The sequence below is a fragment of the Neoarius graeffei genome, chromosome 7 (genome assembly GCF_027579695.1).
Source record: "Neoarius graeffei isolate fNeoGra1 chromosome 7, fNeoGra1.pri, whole genome shotgun sequence".
NCBI classification, from domain to species: Eukaryota; Metazoa; Chordata; class Actinopteri; order Siluriformes; family Ariidae; genus Neoarius; species Neoarius graeffei.
The window spans coordinates 48911521-48929359 of NC_083575.1; the positions used below are offsets into that span (position 1 = coordinate 48911521).

Below are 17839 nucleotides of genomic sequence, written 5' to 3' on the forward strand. Positions count from 1 at the left end.
TAGGCTAATTGGTGACTCTAAATTGACCGTAGGTGTGAATGTGAGTGGTTGTTTGTCTTGATGTGTCAGCCCTGCGATGACCTGGCGACTTGTCCAGGGTGTACCCTGCCTCTCACCCATAGCTCCAGCTTGCCTGCGACCCTGCACAGGATAAGCGGCTACAGATAATGGATGGATGGATGGATGGATGGATGGATGGATGGATGGATGGATGGATGGGTAAACAGAACATACTTTATATCTATTTTCCACATAATATTCAAAATACAGGCTTAGGAAAAAAGTCCATATTGCTTCTAATAGATACTCCAAGCATCAAACAGTCATGCATTGCTCTCACCATCTTCTAAGCAACTTCAATTCTATATAGCTGCAATATGGTCTATTAGCAATTGTAATGTCACTGAATTAAATGCAATGAGAGGGTCCAAACTGTATTAACCTCATTGTGCTTCTGTTCGGATTTAAATAATCACTGATGAAATTTGTTTTCTGATCAACTTTCTGTGTCTGCACTTAATCTGGCCTTGCATCGTTGGTCATTGGCCCTTATGGATCAGATCATCTGTGGCATGTCTGCATCAACAACATTCAACCAACAACTAAGCTAATGCTTGAGAGTACAGAGCACTGCACTGATGTAATATTGACCAGCTTTACTAGACAATTTTCACTTATTAAAATGTAGTAGTAAATAATACATCAAGTGTATGTTACTAAATGAGCCTTTTTGGAAAAAAAAAATCTTCAAAGCCTATAAATGGGATATGTTTGTAAAGTGATGCTATTGCGAGTAACAGTAGTTTTACCGAATTCTATCCGAGTTACTGTTTCTTACTTTACTCTTGACTTTGCATTGATCATTAGGGAGACAAAGGATCAATGGGCATTCCTGGACGAATGGTGAGTGATTTAAAAATGTGCATTAAGCCCAGCTAGTTAGTTTGTACAAGTAGGCTATGGCCTTTTCCATAATTAATTACCAATGCTCAGTGGCATACTAGTAGAAAACTATAAAGTGAACATATTTATGTCATGTATTTACCTTTTTGTGTGAACCTTAGGCACTATGTGACATATTTGATTCTTATTATGATATAAAAATCTATATATAACCAATATAATCTTCATTCTTAATTTGTTAAACCGTTACGATATATGCACTTCTTTGTGTAAATTAGCTTAAAACACAAAGATCTGTGTAATCTCTGGTAAAGAACTTGTCCTTTTCAGTAATGATCAGGAAATATGTCTCTGTGTGTTGATAAATGGCCCACATTTCCTTTCATATGATTCATAGACATTGAAAAGGATCCAAAAGGAGGATTTTGTTTTATTAATGAATCAGAAGAATAGCTTGTGATGTGTGTGTCTTCTTAAGGTGTCAAAGCAGTATTCATCCTCAAGGGACAGGAAGGTTAGGAAGGATTATACATAATTTCCTTCCTCATTTAATAAGATTTATGCGTTATGAATTCATACATATTTCCATCCCAAGGGAGCATATTATATGTAAAAGAAATCATGACCTGCTCTAAAGACCTGATGCGCCATAAATACTAATATTTAAACAATCAAAACCCACTGTATAACCTAGTCTCTGTTCATATGAACTTGATAGTAAATAGTTCACATTTGTATGAACATGTAAGGTATAATTACTGCTTTATTTGAATAATAAAGCTACAGTGGTGACCCCCAGACAGACTGATTTATAATGGACCCATTGTGTTCCTTTTATATATATATATATATATATATATATATATATATAAAATTCTCTTTAATAGCAGGTTTTTGGCAGAACTGAACTAAGCACCTTATATTTTACTGAAGTATTATGCTGTTAAGCTACTATGTTGTCCTGCAGATTTTCAGAGGAAATGTATTTTTAATGCTTATGTGCTTATCCAGCAGAACTCTTCCAAATACTGTCTGTGTCAAAAGTTAGTGGCCCCCATCTACTTTTCATGACAATTCATTACATAGCCCAGCACTATGTACAGCAACACTCTTCTCCAATGCTTTCATGCCCCCATGGCCTCAACCACATTAAATATTCCCATCCCAGTATCCTTTCTCCCTGACCCCAAGTTCTCCCATTTCCCCAACCTTCCAGTGCCCCCACACAGGCTGCTGCATGTCTGTGTCCTCTCCATGCCTCTCTAACCCTGGTTCCTCTCTCTGTCTCTCTCCTTTACACTGTGCATGTGACTGTGTCTGCTGTGACTGACCAGGGCTTAAAGGGAAACACAGGGGAAAAGGTAAGTGCAGGACGGCAGCCCGCCTGTGCAAATTCTCTCACTGTGGGTGGTTTGGGGGCTTGGTCCAAAGTACAGTGTGTGCAGGCATCATGATTTATATCAGGGAGACTTTGGGCTCTATCTTGAATAGGCCTGAGGGGGGGCTTCATTTCTGAAGAGATTTCCCACAACGATTGGATTACCTGCATTTATTCACTCTGAAACAGCTCTCCAAAACTTGAAGTTTCAGACATCCAAGACTCCTTCTTGTAAATAGTCTAATGTTTGGAATGGAAGAGGTTTAGCAAGACTAACTATTCAAGATTTCATAATCCCAGTTGGTAAAATAGATTTTTGCATTTGGTATATTTCAATATTTTATATTAAATTAATTTTTGCCAATATATACTGTATTATTTCTGGGAATGCAGAGTGAATTTCTAAAGACTGTTTTTTTAGCCCTAGTGATTTGATTTTACAGCAGCTTCTACTGTAGTGTTAGATGTGTGTATATATAATATGTACCTGTAGCTAAACCAGTCCTTTGTGTCAGTACAGACAGTGTTATGGGTTCTCATTCTCCTGGAATGATATGTCATGTCTGGATAAAAAAAAGTCACCGAGAAGCAGTGTACAATCTGCTTTATACATGCAGTTTTCTACAATTCAGTCTTCAGTGGAACCCAGAATGGTTCACATTTTTCTTCAATCCCAGTTCCCAACACCCTTCAAACAATTTATCAAGAACACCGAATTCCTGGTACAGGTGTATTGGGAGCTGGAAGAGGGCAGAAATGTGGGCTTTCTCAGGGCTCTTAGGTTGGGAAACAATCCAGGATCTATCACTCCACCAAAGCATGATTAAACTAGCTGGTTTCTGGAATTATGGAGAGAAGTAAACCACAAAGTCAGAAAGTGGAGTTGTTTAAAATGTGTGGGTTTGGATGCTTCCAACAGAACTACTTTCAAAGCTATTTTTGCAATTTCCTTGGGTTTCTCTGTACCAGCTTTTTCAGAAGTTTAGGTAATTTTTACAAGTATGGTTAAGCCATGACTTCATGCTGAAAAAAGTCTTGATTAAGCAGTAGGTCCTGGCTGATGTATAAATCTTAATTGCATATCTAAACAGCTTAAGATGTACACACTGTGTGGATATATATATATATATGGGCCTTAAATTCTCAACATCTATCCTTTTTCTGTGGTAATATATATATATATATATATATATATAAAGTTTAGGGAAGCATTCAAAGAGAAAAGCAGGAAAAGCAATAATAATTGCTTGACTCTTTCAAGAATCTCAGTCAGTACATTTCATTTTTCTTCGAAGCGCTTTCTTGAAGGAATTAAACTCTTGTAAGTCCATTTTGTTCATTACTGCTGTTGATCTGAAAACTGCAGAATAATTTATTTGCCAGTTTTATGGATAGATTTCACTCCTGTTTTGACTGATTATGTATGTACTTAGAACTGAGTTATTTAGCCATTCCCAGATACTAACAATTTTTCACGCTCTTCCGTTGTCCTGCTGGACAGAACTCTGTAAAAGTCTCTTGGAGCACAACCTCACCAAAAAAAGCTTTGGAGTCTTTTTCTTTTACTCTGGCCTGAATTGGCCACTGTCAGACCTCATCAGTTTCCCTCTATAGTAGCCAGCAAGGCCTTCAAATGCACAAAACCCAAGCTTGAAAGTAAATAGGCCCCCTGGATAAAACAGGAATTTAGTCAGAAGCATTAAAATTACCTGTAATTGGACAGATGACTGGGTCATCAAAGGTGTCTCCCTGATAAGGTTTCGTTGGAGAAAGTTAATTAGGGAAAGTGCTAGAAACATGATAACATTCTTGTCTGACCACAAGGTTTTGTGGGATTGTGCTGGGAAGCTGGGTACACCATTAAGAACTGGCTGACACTGTGCAAATTACCTTAGTTGTGCCAGAGAACCAGTCCACAGGGCCCCGCTCTGTTTACTCTGCGTTGCACTCTGACTTTCCCAGCTATCAACACTGAAAGTATGTTTTAGACCAAAAATCATGCAAGCCACACAGACACATGCATGTTTCCTCAGCAAGTCTGTTCAGACTGGCATCTTAAGACTGTACAGGCAGTGGAAAGGAATTTTTGCTAGATGTCAAAGAGTTTTAGAGCTATTTCTGGTATACTACATTTGGCATTTTAAGCAGAATGTAGATTAGACACAGCACCATTCTCATTCTCTCTTCTGTTACTTCTTCTGATCATCTCTATCTTTCTGTCTGTTCTTAGGGAGCTCCAGGGGAGCCAGGTCTATCTATCATTGGCCCACGAGGACCTCCTGTAAGTGTCATCACTGGCACCAATAAAAATTCACATTTTCAGTTAGTCTCTGAGTCTGCCAGGAGAGGAAGGACTAAGTTTGTTTAAAGCATTAAAACACAGTTAAAGCATGTTATTGCTATTTTGGACAATCATTTAAATTGTTCACAAATTTACAATGCCCCACGAGTTGGTTCAGCATGGATAAATGAAAGCTTCTGTGACTTACTTGATTATGTCAAGTATTATATGGCAGTATTATGTGAAGGAATCTGCAAGTTTCTCACTCAAAGTTCCTCATAATGCTCATTTCACTTCTGCGGTGTAGCTCCACTAATGGAGATGAATTCAACAGAATCCCCATAGTAGATTGTATGGAAATACTTAAGCTTCATTTAAACACTGAAAGGCTTTGAGTTCCGTATAATGATGGTCATTTGGAACCCCATCTTCATTAGGGAGAGGAACAAAAACATCTTAATTTACAAGATAATGATCCAGACACTAGACCCCTAGATTGCCTGCTATTGTACTGTGTCTATAAATGAGTAGTTGGGGCTCCAGATGAAATGGGGCTTGTCCCAAACTCTGCACCCGCACCCTATCTTCTGTCCACATTCCAAGCAGAAGACAAAAGGGTAATGTTTCCCCCTCAGAAGTGCAATTTCCTTTCTGATTATCCTGTGAAACGCTCTGGCCATTCTTCGTCCTGCGGTTTTCCAATCCATCCCCCAGCACTCCTGGTTGACAGACCTGAGATACCTTATGGCAGGGCTAGTAGGCTGCTTAGGCAGGACCAAACATCTGGTTTTGAGCTTGCTGATTGCATGCCTTTCTATACCCATGTCCTTGCACTAGTTATAAGGCACTAGTAGGAGACAGCAGGCTGTGAGAGACAGGGTCATGGCAAAGAGAAATGTCAGAGCAGGACTGCCATAGGAGGGAACGTCTCCCAGCAGGTGAGCAGAGAGCGTGGGCTTTGTGCTGAGTAGGTCACAGGGGTTGATTTGAGAGCGAGAGAGAGGTGTGGAGAGGCCAACGGAAATGATAAATCAGCCAAGTGGACTTAACTGAGTGCACTGCTACAATGCCTTTCTCACACATAAACGAAGAGATTAGAGAAGAGACTGAGAACTCATCGGGGTCCATATGGACAAGGTATTATATTGTCCTTATGCTTTATAGTAATATTGGCCTTTTTTTGTTTTACTAGTATGTAATGGTGTTTTTCACAATAATATTACAACAGAAATGCCAGATTATACAGTATATAGTGCAGTAGGTATAGAAAAGCACGTGGTCCCAGACCCTGTGTAATAATTTTTTTGAACTCCCAGACTATTATTCCCACTTCTTCCGACTGTAGAGTTGGTTACTGCTGGGAGAGACCCATCTATGTTCCCAGTAACTACCTGGAAGCCAGACGTATAATCTCTTTCATTACTTGCCTTCACCTCTTCCTTGTAATTTATTTTTTAGTGTTCTTTCACTGCCTATTACCTCTTTTTTTTTCTGAGGATATTTAATGACTTCTTCCTGTCTTAAGGCCACGAAAAGATTTTTTCCAGCAAAGCAACCTTGGTATTGTGTCCAGGGGAATGTAGCACTAATGATAATTGACATGTACTTATTCAATTTGGTGATTCCATGTTGAGTTTCACTTATTGGATTTGTGTCTTGTTTTGTTTGCGCTAGTGCAGGATTTCACATCATACTCTTGTTTGTGACTAAGCATATTGTTTCCACATCCCACACAAAGGACTTTTGATAAGGAATAGGGAGGTCTTTTTTTTTAACTTTGACCTTGTCTACAGAGTTCACATCACTTATTATTATTATTCTGTGTGTGTGTGTGTGTGTGTGTGTGTGTGTGTGTGTGTGTGTGTGTCCCCCTCAGTAGATGAATTTGTGTTTTTCTCTGTGCTTTTGCTTGTTTGTATTGTGGGAATGATGTACACATGTAATAATTTAGCTGTTGCTTTACTCTTTGTGTCTCCATTTAGGGTCAGCCAGGCACTAGAGGATTTCCTGGCTTTCCGGTATGTCACTATGATCTTAACAGTAATGACCAAAATTGTGTAGATAATATCTTCAGAAGTAAAATAAAAAAATAAGCATCTGTACTTTTCACTCCGTAAAAATTTTAGTCAGTGTTCAGTTAATGTGCTGCCAGGAAGTGTGATATTAAGTGCACTCCTGTCCAATGACAATAGATGACTTGCAACTACATGATCAAAATGTGCTACGCCATGAGCGTCCGCCATGATGGTGGATATACAAAGTAGAGCCCTGCACTCCCACGGGAGTCCCACGGGAGTCCCGCGGGACCCGACGCAAAGCAGTGCGGCGTGGGACAAATTTTGAAAGCTCATTGCGGGCGCGGGCGGGAAGGGGAGTGCACACTGTGGGCGGGAGAGGTGATAAGCTGCAGTCCCACTAACTAAAAACGTGTTTAAAATAAAATTTATAAATTATTAATTTATGTCTATCATATCTAATTTGTGCTGGATATTTTATTTGGCATTAATAAAAACATTTTAAGATGCCTAAATTTGCGGATGTGGTCTAATCTCGCGTACGTTTCCGATTCCTTTCCGCTCTTCCGTGTTTGAGATCTCTGATCATGGCAGAAGAGCAGAGCTCCTCTAGTGAAGCTCACAGTGCTTCAGAAGTAAGTGCTGCTTTAAAAAGAGGTGCATTTACCATTAAAAAGTCAAGAGTCCTGAAATCAGACATTTGGAAGTCGTTCTCACTTGTGTACGACGCAGAGGGAAATCAGCTGCCCTTTGCTTGTTGTGATAAGTGTTGTGAGCTGTAGATATTTATGCTCAAATCCACTCAAAGTAGGGGGCGGGGCACCATCATGCTGTGTCTTTAAATTATATTAATTTCTTATAGGCCTACTTGTATTTCCTAGAATGTAAATGTGAGGAGTAACATATAAGCTATGTGCAATGTACAATATTCTTAATATCCACTGTAGATTTTGGTAGGTGTGTTGGGTATCTCTGTAAAGCCTCAGCTGCGCATGCCGCCTGGCAACGCGCACCCTCGCTACGTGCGCTAGGTGAAGGATCGGTCAGTGGAGAGCTCAGCTAAGCTCAGCATGTTTAATTCCCCAAGCCAATGACAAGAACTTTCGTGAGAAATAACGCGAACGTCTGCATCATGTGGGATTTGCGGGCGGGAGCGGGACAAAATATGGCAGGCGCGGGCGGGAGCGGGACTGAAAATCATAATTCTTTGCGGGAGCGGGCGGGAGCGGGATTGCACAATGCGGGAGCGGGCGGGAGCGGGACTGAAAATTCTGTCCCGCGCAGACCTCTAATACAAAGCAACTCGGATGGCAGTCGCTGAAAGCATGTCTGTAAACAATGCTGAATTTTCTCAGTATTACCATGATTTGAATGGTCGAGCGAAGATTTGATACAAAGAGAAGATAGATATGTGTGGGTTTTGACCCATATTATTTAAAAAAGTCAGACTTTTCTGAGGCTAAGACGCTTCTAGTGACCATCGAGTACCCAGATCAATTTGGAAATCTTAAATTTATGGAAGTTTCAAAATAAGATTACTTTGTTTCAGTCAAAATTAGCTGACCTGTTATTAATTTCTCAGCTTCATCCATGGTGTCTTGGATGTCTTGGAACTCTATGGGCGAGCTACCACATGTAGCGTCCACAAATTCAGCTGTCACCCTCCTCCTTTGAGCTCTTTGGTGTCGTTTGGCTGCCGAAGAATCAAGTCTGACCTGGGACGAAACATAGCCCATTTTCCAGTCTGGATTGTTTCTATCGTATAATTTTGCTGGCGCTCCTAGAACCGAAATGGTAATAAATGTGTTAAAATTATAACAACGACCAAGTGAACCACGACAAGAGAACGCTCATTTTATAGCAAAATTCTAGCAATGTGAAATAAAATTCTTCCATTATATTATTGAGAAAGTTTTTGAATCTCACCTGAGATAAAATGATTACTATAAACACGAGCTGTTTTGGTTTTAGTCTCTGTTAGATCAGCCCTGCCAATGTTGTTCAGCCGTGCTCGTCTCCTCTCCATACTAAGCCTCAGAGTTTCCTCGCCCTCTTTCCGAATCACGGCTGGAATTCTAAAAAATCAGAACATGCCACAGTCACAAGTACTGTTGTGACCACAACCATATCCAGCACAAAGATATGGCATAGCTAAAAGAACAGTTAAAGCAGTGGAGAAACATAGAGAGTTGCGCACGCGTGACTATGTTTTGTATGGAATGTCATTTGCAGCCACATTTGTATATCCACCAACATGACCAACATCTGGATTTCTATTTTGCTTTGACGTCATTTGCAAGTCAAGGATAGTTGGTGGTGTGTTAGTATTCATGTGTGTTTCACATTAAGAAATCTCTTAACAGGCATTAGTAAAATATATAGGAACACCCATATATAGTATTATCTTGTATTATTATGTAATATTGTCTTATCTTATTTGTTTATTTGTGAATGGCTGTTTTATTTTCTTGCTTGCTTTATTTTATGATTTTATGGTCTGGTGATCTACCTTGTTTTGCAGTATCAGCTGTTAGCATTAGCTATCAGATAATTTTGCTCATAGATAATAATTTTTTTTAATAATATTGGCACATATTTAGCTCATTTTCATGATTTATTATTAGAACTAAGCAAAAGTATCAGCCAACTGAATAAAAAAGTTTAAAGATTGAAATGAATAAAGATGACTAGAAATAGGTTTAATAATGTTACATTTGGTTTACTGCAATTTTATAATAGGAAATACTAGATCAATTTGACAATAATTAAGATATTTTCAAATGCTCGGATATACGTTTTGTAGTGTGACTCGGTTAATGTTACTGTAAATAAATCACTACAGGTTATTAAGTTTGAGTTCAACTCAAACAATGACATGAAATACAACCAGAAAGGCAAAAGTCATTTGTAAAGAAATAACAAAATAATATTTTTATTCTATCTACTGTGGTCCTTTATACTAAATTACCAAGACCTAAAAAGTCCTTTCAGGTGTTTATTACCATGTATACAGTAAGTTGTGATCTGCTGGACACACACTGGGTCCCCGTGAATACAGTAGCTTCACTGTTCTTCCAGTGTGTTCTTCCAGTATGCGTTTTTTATATTTGATTTGTGCCTTTGGCCTGACCTTTTGAGGAAATACCATTTTTTCCTTATAAATATGATCATATCAGAATAGTAGTCTAGACAGTCATGTATGCCTTGCTCCCTCCCAACCTTCTCATTAAATTCTCTCCTTTTTCTTTTCTTTTTTAGGGTCCCATTGGCTTGGATGGCAAGCCTGTGAGTCTTTTTACAAAATATGATTCATTGATGCATTTAAAGGTGCCATATGTAAGAATTGACCATCAGAAAGCTGGATTTCCACCATATCATAAAAATCAAGGAAATGTACAGTCCCTCCTCCCCCTGCCCCTCAAGCACATCACCACTCTCTTAGAATTATCACTCACAAAAGATAAAGCTATTTTTTTTTAGTTGATCCACTACTGGGTTCATGCAGTCTAACTTTACAGTCATTGGTTATTTAAATAAATAAATAAGTGCGGCACGGAGACGCAGTGGTTAGCGCTGTTGCCTCACAGCAAGGTCTGGGTTCGAGCCATGTGGCCGGCGAGGGCCTCTCTGTGTGGAGTTTGCATGTTCTCCCCGTGTCCGCGTGGGTTTCCTCCGGGTGCTCCGGTTTCCCCCACAGTCCAAAGACATGCAGGTTAGGTTAACTGGTGACTAAATTGACCGTAGGTGTGAATGTGAGTGTGAATGGTTGTCTGTGTCTATGTGTCAGCCCTGTGATGACCTGGTGACTTGTCCAGGGTGTACCCTGCCTTTCGCCCGTAGTCAGCTGGGATAGGCTCCAGCTTGCCTGCGACCCTGTAGAACAGGATAAAGCGGCTACAGATAATGAGATGAGATGAGATAAATAAATAAGCCAACTACTAACTAACAGAAGGGCAAGCATACTCAAAATTTGCCTAAACTCCTGAAACACTCCTATCTTATAAACTTCACATGTGGTGTCAGCCAATAGTTTACATTATAGCTTGCTTAGCTTAGTTTTTAGCAAGACCATGGTAGCAAGAAAACAGCCACAGCAACTTGTGTATCAGTAGTGCAGGACCTGTTATGGCCCATGACATGGCAGGTATGTTTATTATTATTATTATTATTATTATTATTAATGGAATTGACCAAACCCACTTCCTATGACTCAATAAAATAATCACAAAGCTGAATGTTTTTGCAAGTTTTGTATTATGTTTGATTTAATAATTGGACCAAAAAGAAGAGTGTCACCTTACCTTTGTGAATATTAGTGAGCTCTCATATTTTGCTGGCATGTGAATTAGCAAATCTTACACTGTATACAGATAATTTCATCCAATGCCATTTCGTCCAATAGTTAAAACATTTCGTCCAAAGCCTTTTTCATACGCACTATCAATTATTTTATATTTCAAGTATTTGTTTGTTCAAAAAAAGGAGGAATTCTCAGCGGAATTTGACTGAAGCAAAGCACATTTTTGTAGTGTGTAGTTTAACCACCCGCCACTTGCCAAACACAAGTTGTGGAATCTAATAGTGAGTAAAGATTGCCCCTAACTCACCTTTCTCAGCAAGTGTGTTCAAAACAATGGGTTCCTACATAGTATTCATGTAAAATCCAAGAACTATTCGACAAAAACTCCTTCCTCGCGCATGTTGGGGGCCGTCATTGCAAAATGAAAACGAAACTGGAAATGATAGGAATCAGTGAGTGTCAGCTTTGGGTGTGTTCAGCTGGGACCGCTTTTGGGGGGAGATCGTTTTTATTAGACCAAATAACATAGAAAGTCTAAACTCACACTTGCCAGATATCCTTTTTTGGGGCCCCAACTATTATGCGAGTGTCAGTCCTGTGCGCTTTAGTGTGCGCACCTGAAGGACTCTTGGGTGTGCGAGCAGACTCTCACATGTGCCCTGTTAAAAATGTTATGCTTTGTTTATTTCCATTTATTACGGGGAGATGCAGTCATAAACCTGCTTAATGCATTCCCTTAAATGAATTATGATTTGTTTACAGTGGTGCTTGAAAGTTTGTGAACCCCTTAGAATTTTCTATATTTCTGCATAAATATGATCTTAAACATCATCAGATTTTCACACAAGTCCTAAAAGTAGATAAAGAGAACCTAGTTAAACAAATGAGACAAAAATATTATACTTGGTCATTTATTTATTGAGGAAAATGATCCAATATTACATATCTGTAAGTGGCAAAAGTATGTGAACCTTTGCTTTCAGTATCTGGTGTGACCCCCTTGTGCAGCAGTAACTGCAACTAAACGTTTCCGGTAACTGTTGATCAGTCCTGCACACCGGCTTTGAGGAATTTTAGCCCATTCCTCCATACAGAACAGCTTCAACTCTGGGATGTTGGTGGGTTTCCTCATATGAACTGCTTGCTTCAGGTCCTTCCACAACATTTCGATTGGATTAAGGTCCATTCCAAAACATTAACTTTATTCTTCTTTAACCATCCTTTGGTAGAATGACTTGTGTGTTTAGAGTCGTTGTCTTGCTGCATGACCCACCTTCTCTTGAGATTCAGTTCATGGACAGATGTCCTGACATTTTCCTTTAGAATTCGCTGGTATAATTCAGAATTCATTGTTCCATTAATGATGGCAAGCCGTCCTGGCCCAGATGCAGCAAAACAGGCCCAAACCATGATACTACCACCACCATGTTTCACAGATGGGATAAGGTTGTTATGCTGGAATGTAGTGTTTTCCTTTCTCCAAACATAACGCTTCTCATTTAAACCAAAAAGTTCTATTTTGGTCTCATCTGTACACAGAACATTTTTCCAATAGTCTTCTGGTTTGTCTACGTGATCTTTAGCAGACTGCAGATGAGCACGAATGTTCTTTTTGGAGAGCAGTGGCTTTCTCCTTGCAACCTTGCCATGCACACCATTGTTGTTCAGTGTTTTCCTGATGGTGGACTCATGAACATTAACATTAGCCAATGTGAGAGAGGCCTTCAGTTGCTTAGAAGATACCCTGGGGTCCTTTGTGACCTCTCTGACTATTACACACCTTGCTCTTGGAGTGATCTTTGTTGGTCGACCACTCCTGGGGAGGGTAACAATGGTCTTGAATTTCCTCCATTTGTACACAATCTGTCTGACTGTGGATTGGTGGAGTCCAAACTCTTTAGAGATGGTTATGTAACCTTTTCCAGCCTGATGAGCATCAGCAATGCTTTTTCTGAGGTCCTCAGAAATCTCCTTTGTTTGTGCCATGATACACTTCCACAAACATGTTGTGAAGATCAGACTTTGATAGATCCCTGTTCTTTAAATAAAACAGGGTGCCCACTCACACCTGATTGTCTTCCCATTGATTGAAAACACCTGACTCTAATTTCACCTTCAAATTAACTGCTAATCCTAGAGGTTCACATACGTTTGCCACTCACAAATATGTAATATTGGATCATTTTCCTCAGTAAATAAATGACCAAGTATAATATTGTATCATTTGTTTAACTGAGTTCTCTTTATCTACTTTTAGGACTTGTGTGAAAATTTGATGATGTTTTAGGTCATATTTATGCAGAAATCTAGAAAATTCTAAAGGGTTCACAAACTTTCAAGCACCACTGTATATCTCGACCTTGTCGCACATATTGTCACCACATATAAAATAATTGATAGTGCGTATGAAAAAGGCTTTGATAGTGTGTATGAAAAAGGCTTTGGACGAAATGTCTCAACTATTGGATGATGTGGCATTGGACGAAATGGTCATCGGACGAAATGTCCTGATCCCTTACACCCAGCTACTGCAAAACTGTTCATGAGCTTCTAGGGATTTGTGATTTTAAAATCATGCAAAGTGTATGCACTCAGTCCAAATGTGAAATAGATTACAATGTCTGGGTATGTGAGTGCAGGTAGTGCATCTGGGTCTGTAATTCAGTCTTTGGCTGTTGTTTATCATGTTTAGTTTGTCGAAATACAATTCCTTGGCAATTCAATTTCCCCCAATAGGGTTTCCTTTCCTTCTCTTTTCCCTTCTCCAAAAATGCAACATATCCAACACAAAATGGTGACTGCAGCTCCATGTTTCAGTGCCTGGATTCCAATTGTTTCTGCAAATTGCTGCAGTCCATTTGCTCTCTTTTCTTTAGCTTTTGGCAATCTGTAAAAAGATAGCTCCAATTTCTTGTTGAATCTATTTGTACAGTCAATCGCACAATAGCTCTTTCCCATTTTAGATGTGGTTTTTATTATATAATTTCATGGCATTTGAGCTGAATGCTAATGTTACCACTCAGGGAGTGTAAACATGGTGATTTCCGTCTATGGTGACATCATGTGCATACCCTCTACTATATACACCCTTGGGGGAGCCAGACTACTTCTCCTCTCAATTTGGACTGAGGGCAGACTGGATGCTACAGTGACTCACTATCGCCTCTTTAAATGAAAAGTAGTATTATAAGACGGATGGCCCGTTTTGTCTCAGGGCTAGCTGGTCAGCATGCTAACTTTAGTAGATATCGCTGCAACACAATACATAGATGTTTTTGATATAACATCAAAACTGTAATTTCTTCACATTCTGTTGATAATTTTAGTTATTTTAAAAAATGTTTTAAACTAAAATTCTTACAAATTCTTACATATAGCACTTTTAAGGGTTAAGAACCTGAAATGTTTTCTTCAAATTATTTCAAGCTAAATGATAATGCTAGTTACAATCATGTCTAAGTTAATTGTGCATACAATAATTCTGGCAGGTTTTTTTTAAATAAATTAGCTATCATTGGCTATGACATAAAAAAAATAACTGACTGTCTGCAAATGAGAAAATAACACAAAAAAATTAATTTCTGTGGCAAATGATTTTTTTTTTCTCTCACAGGGTCACAATGGTCAAAAAGGGGACATGGTACGTATCCTGGTACTCCAGCTTCTCGTGCTCATAAAGCCATGTACTATGAACTCTAGTCATGAAATTGTGCATGTCTAACCCACTAAGAAGCTCACTTTAAATCGCACAGAAAAGCAGTTATCATAAAGAGATATCCAGAGTCCATAAAATTCTGCCATTTTTTCTGAAGGCAGCTTGTAACACTAATATTTATTTAGCTTGTTGAGTCTGACCACATGATGCCTCTAGGATAGAAGGGTCGCACTCAGGTTCTGGAGGGCTGGAGCACTACAGAGATTACTGTTCTCCCTCTTCTGGCACACCAAATTCATCTCATGAAGGCCTTGGTAATTAGCTGAAGATCTGAATCAGTTGTGTTAAATGAGGCAGAATGGTAAACTCTGCAATGGACTTTCAGGACTGCAGTGTAACACCCCTGGACTAAGAAAACAGTTTAGTTTGATTTATTGGCCGTGTAACTTGATAGATTCAGATGCAGTTCTTTCTGACAAAAGGAAACATTACCCATTGGTAAGTGAACTATATCCACTGCAGTCTAGTTAATTTCAAGTGAATTTATTGGTGACACACACACATTCTTTTGAAGAGTATTCAGAAAAAGGAAGCCATGAACTACTGTAAAAGTGGGGCATTCCTACAAGGTTTCATGAATAAAAGTTAGTCTCTTTGCATCATGGTGACACCTTTATGGGGTCAGCTTCCTTGCTGAATGGCCCCCACTGGGCTTGTGACCAAAGCACAATGACTCTCTTTAAAAAAACACACAACCTTCTGAGGCTACAAATCCACCTTCATCTGGGATTTAGATTCTCTCTCCTTTTTATTGATAAGTTCCCTCTCAGTTTCAACATTCAGCTGATTTCGTTGTTTTTTTCAGGGTGCACTAAAAAAGCAGATGCACCAATGTTTTGAACGTCATAGCACTTTGGAAGCTTGAAGCTATTCCAGTCTTTGGATCTCAACGTGTGTTTTAGATTTTCAGCTGCCGCATTCAAGGCCCTTTTTGCTACAGCCACTTGATATATATTTGTTTTATTTATGTGGAGATTTGTCTTATTTGAGGCCTTTGGCAGCAGTGATTGGTGCTCCTTCATGAGGAGTTTGCACCAACTCTCTTTGGCTCCGGGGTGCTTGCGGCCCACAGAAGCTCGCTCCCACCAGCCAAAACAAATTACATGGCTGTCCACTCCAGACCTGGACTAGTTCATCAAATAACTGAGGCTGAATAGCTGAAAAATTGACTCATGTTTTCACTATAAGCCCATTTCCTTTGCTTTTCCCTTTTTGACAAAATGAGGAAATTATTTAAAAGGTGCTGAGGTTATTCATATGAAACACATTTGGAATGCTATGAGAATGAATAATATATTAATTTATATTGGCAAGAACATTGTGTTTATCAAATGTGTATTTTTGCACTGAATGTATGTGATGTATTCATGTATGACAGGGGATTATTGAAAATTTCTTGACACACACACACACACACACACACACATATATATATATATTTACCATAATTAATTAATGTATTAATGTTACCAGGGCCCTCCTGGTCCCAAAGGACTTCGTGTAAGTATTTTATAAACTAGTTTATACTATTATACAATTGTACTCTATACTAGTTTATGATAAATGTACTTCTTGAATATTTTGTAGAGTTCATTCCCAATCTCATAATTACATATATTTTTATTAGGGTGAACCAGGTCCAAAAGGGGAAAAGGTACAAATCAAGTTTTGATTTCATACTTAACTACCGACTTTATACATTTTTTTAGTTTCTTACAGGTCCTGTTTATGTGTGTTTTTCAGGGAGTGTGTGGTGATTATACACATCGGGTGAGTGAAAGCTTTTCTTGTAACAATTTCTTTATACTGTGCTGTGCAATATTATCAAAGAATACTTTGAACCTTTAAGAATCCACAAGCATTTTGTATGTTATTTTGCTTTGCTTCAGTAATTTGTCTCTTTTTTTAACCCCAAAGAAGGTATAAAAAGGAGTAATTACCTGTCTGCAAAATCAAATCAAAGAGAGCAACGATTGATAAATTGGTATAATTCACGATGGATAGCATGTGGGGCTGGAGACCCTCAGTGCTTTCTCTGGGGTACTAGCGGTCCACTGAAAACAAAGCAATTATACAAGCGGCTTACAGGAAAAAAAAATCTGATAAGACTTTCTGATAATAAGTGCCAAGAAAAAGACTTTGTATTTGTGTTCTGAGATTAACCAGCTTACAAGTTGTTCAGTCATTTCCTCGATAATTGTTGTGAAATCCAAGCAGCTTATTATAGAAATAAGATGAGGTTTGGCATTATGTTATAGAATTAAACCTAGGATCAACTCTGTTGAATTTAGCATGAGAGATTGAAATAAAATAAAATAAAAAATCAGAGTACGTGTAACATTTTTGTACCAAATGGTTGCAAAGTGAATTGAATACCAGTTAAAAATATTAAGATTCTGTGTTCAAGAAATAAAACTGTAGGGAACAGTGAAATGGATTTGGTCAGGCAGGTCACAGAGACAGCAGATTGTCTAAGGCTCTTGTTAAGTGCCCTAAAAACAAGCCTCTAGGTGGGAGGTCTGTGCAAGTGAGTGGTTACAGTTATGTTGAAGGGACCCAAGAGGTCATTAGCTTCAAGACAGGAAGGGCTACTTCATGAAACAGAGATGGGAATCACTGAGTGCTTGTGTGTCTGTGTTTTGGTATGTGCATTCATATGCGCATATGGTTGTGTGTATGTGTATGTTTATGTCTGCGTGTGTGGTGGGCCACTTTAAGCAGGGACTTCAGGTGAAAACTCTGGCAGCATTACGCTCCAGTCAGGCTCTGGTGTTAAAGGTTTGTGGGGTTCTCCCTCATCCCTGGAAGTGTGTGTGTGTGTTTCAGCCATGCTGCAAAGAGAGACCAGATAAAGTTTGTCCTCTGACTGAGCCCGGGGGAGAGACACAAGAGCCTGGCACCAAATTAAATGCAATAATAGATCATTGACTTTCATCCACAGTGTTTGCTTTTACCTTCTTTTTTTGTGTATTTATTACTATTTGACTTGTCGTTAAATGCATTTTTTTTATCTTAAATTGTAATTATTCAACCATTGGTACGGTATATGAAAGGCAAAAAAGCATTGCAAAACAAATCAAGTTTCAATCAGCTTCAGTGATTCAAATACCAGCTTATTATCTAATTAATGGGTAAGTTACGAAAGTCTGTACCTATCAACAGGTCTTTGGAATTTGATTGGTTTAAGTAGACTGCTATAGATTAGTGGGAAATTGATTAGTGTCTTTTCAGTCTGTACTTCATAATG

The 17839-nt window shown here is 38.8% G+C and overlaps 1 protein-coding gene across 1 annotated transcript in view; it reads left to right on the plus strand.

Moving 5' to 3' along the window:
- col13a1 (collagen, type XIII, alpha 1) overlaps positions 1-17839 on the plus strand; it is a 144601-nt gene that overhangs the window by 83340 nt on the left and 43422 nt on the right. The window contains exons 5-13 of the mRNA XM_060924958.1: positions 868-903; positions 2238-2264; positions 4512-4562; positions 6545-6580; positions 9836-9862; positions 14491-14517; positions 16066-16092; positions 16220-16246; positions 16336-16362. Of these exons, the coding sequence (XP_060780941.1) occupies positions 868-903; positions 2238-2264; positions 4512-4562; positions 6545-6580; positions 9836-9862; positions 14491-14517; positions 16066-16092; positions 16220-16246; positions 16336-16362 (285 nt within the window). The remainder of the gene's footprint in view (positions 1-867; positions 904-2237; positions 2265-4511; positions 4563-6544; positions 6581-9835; positions 9863-14490; positions 14518-16065; positions 16093-16219; positions 16247-16335; positions 16363-17839) is intronic.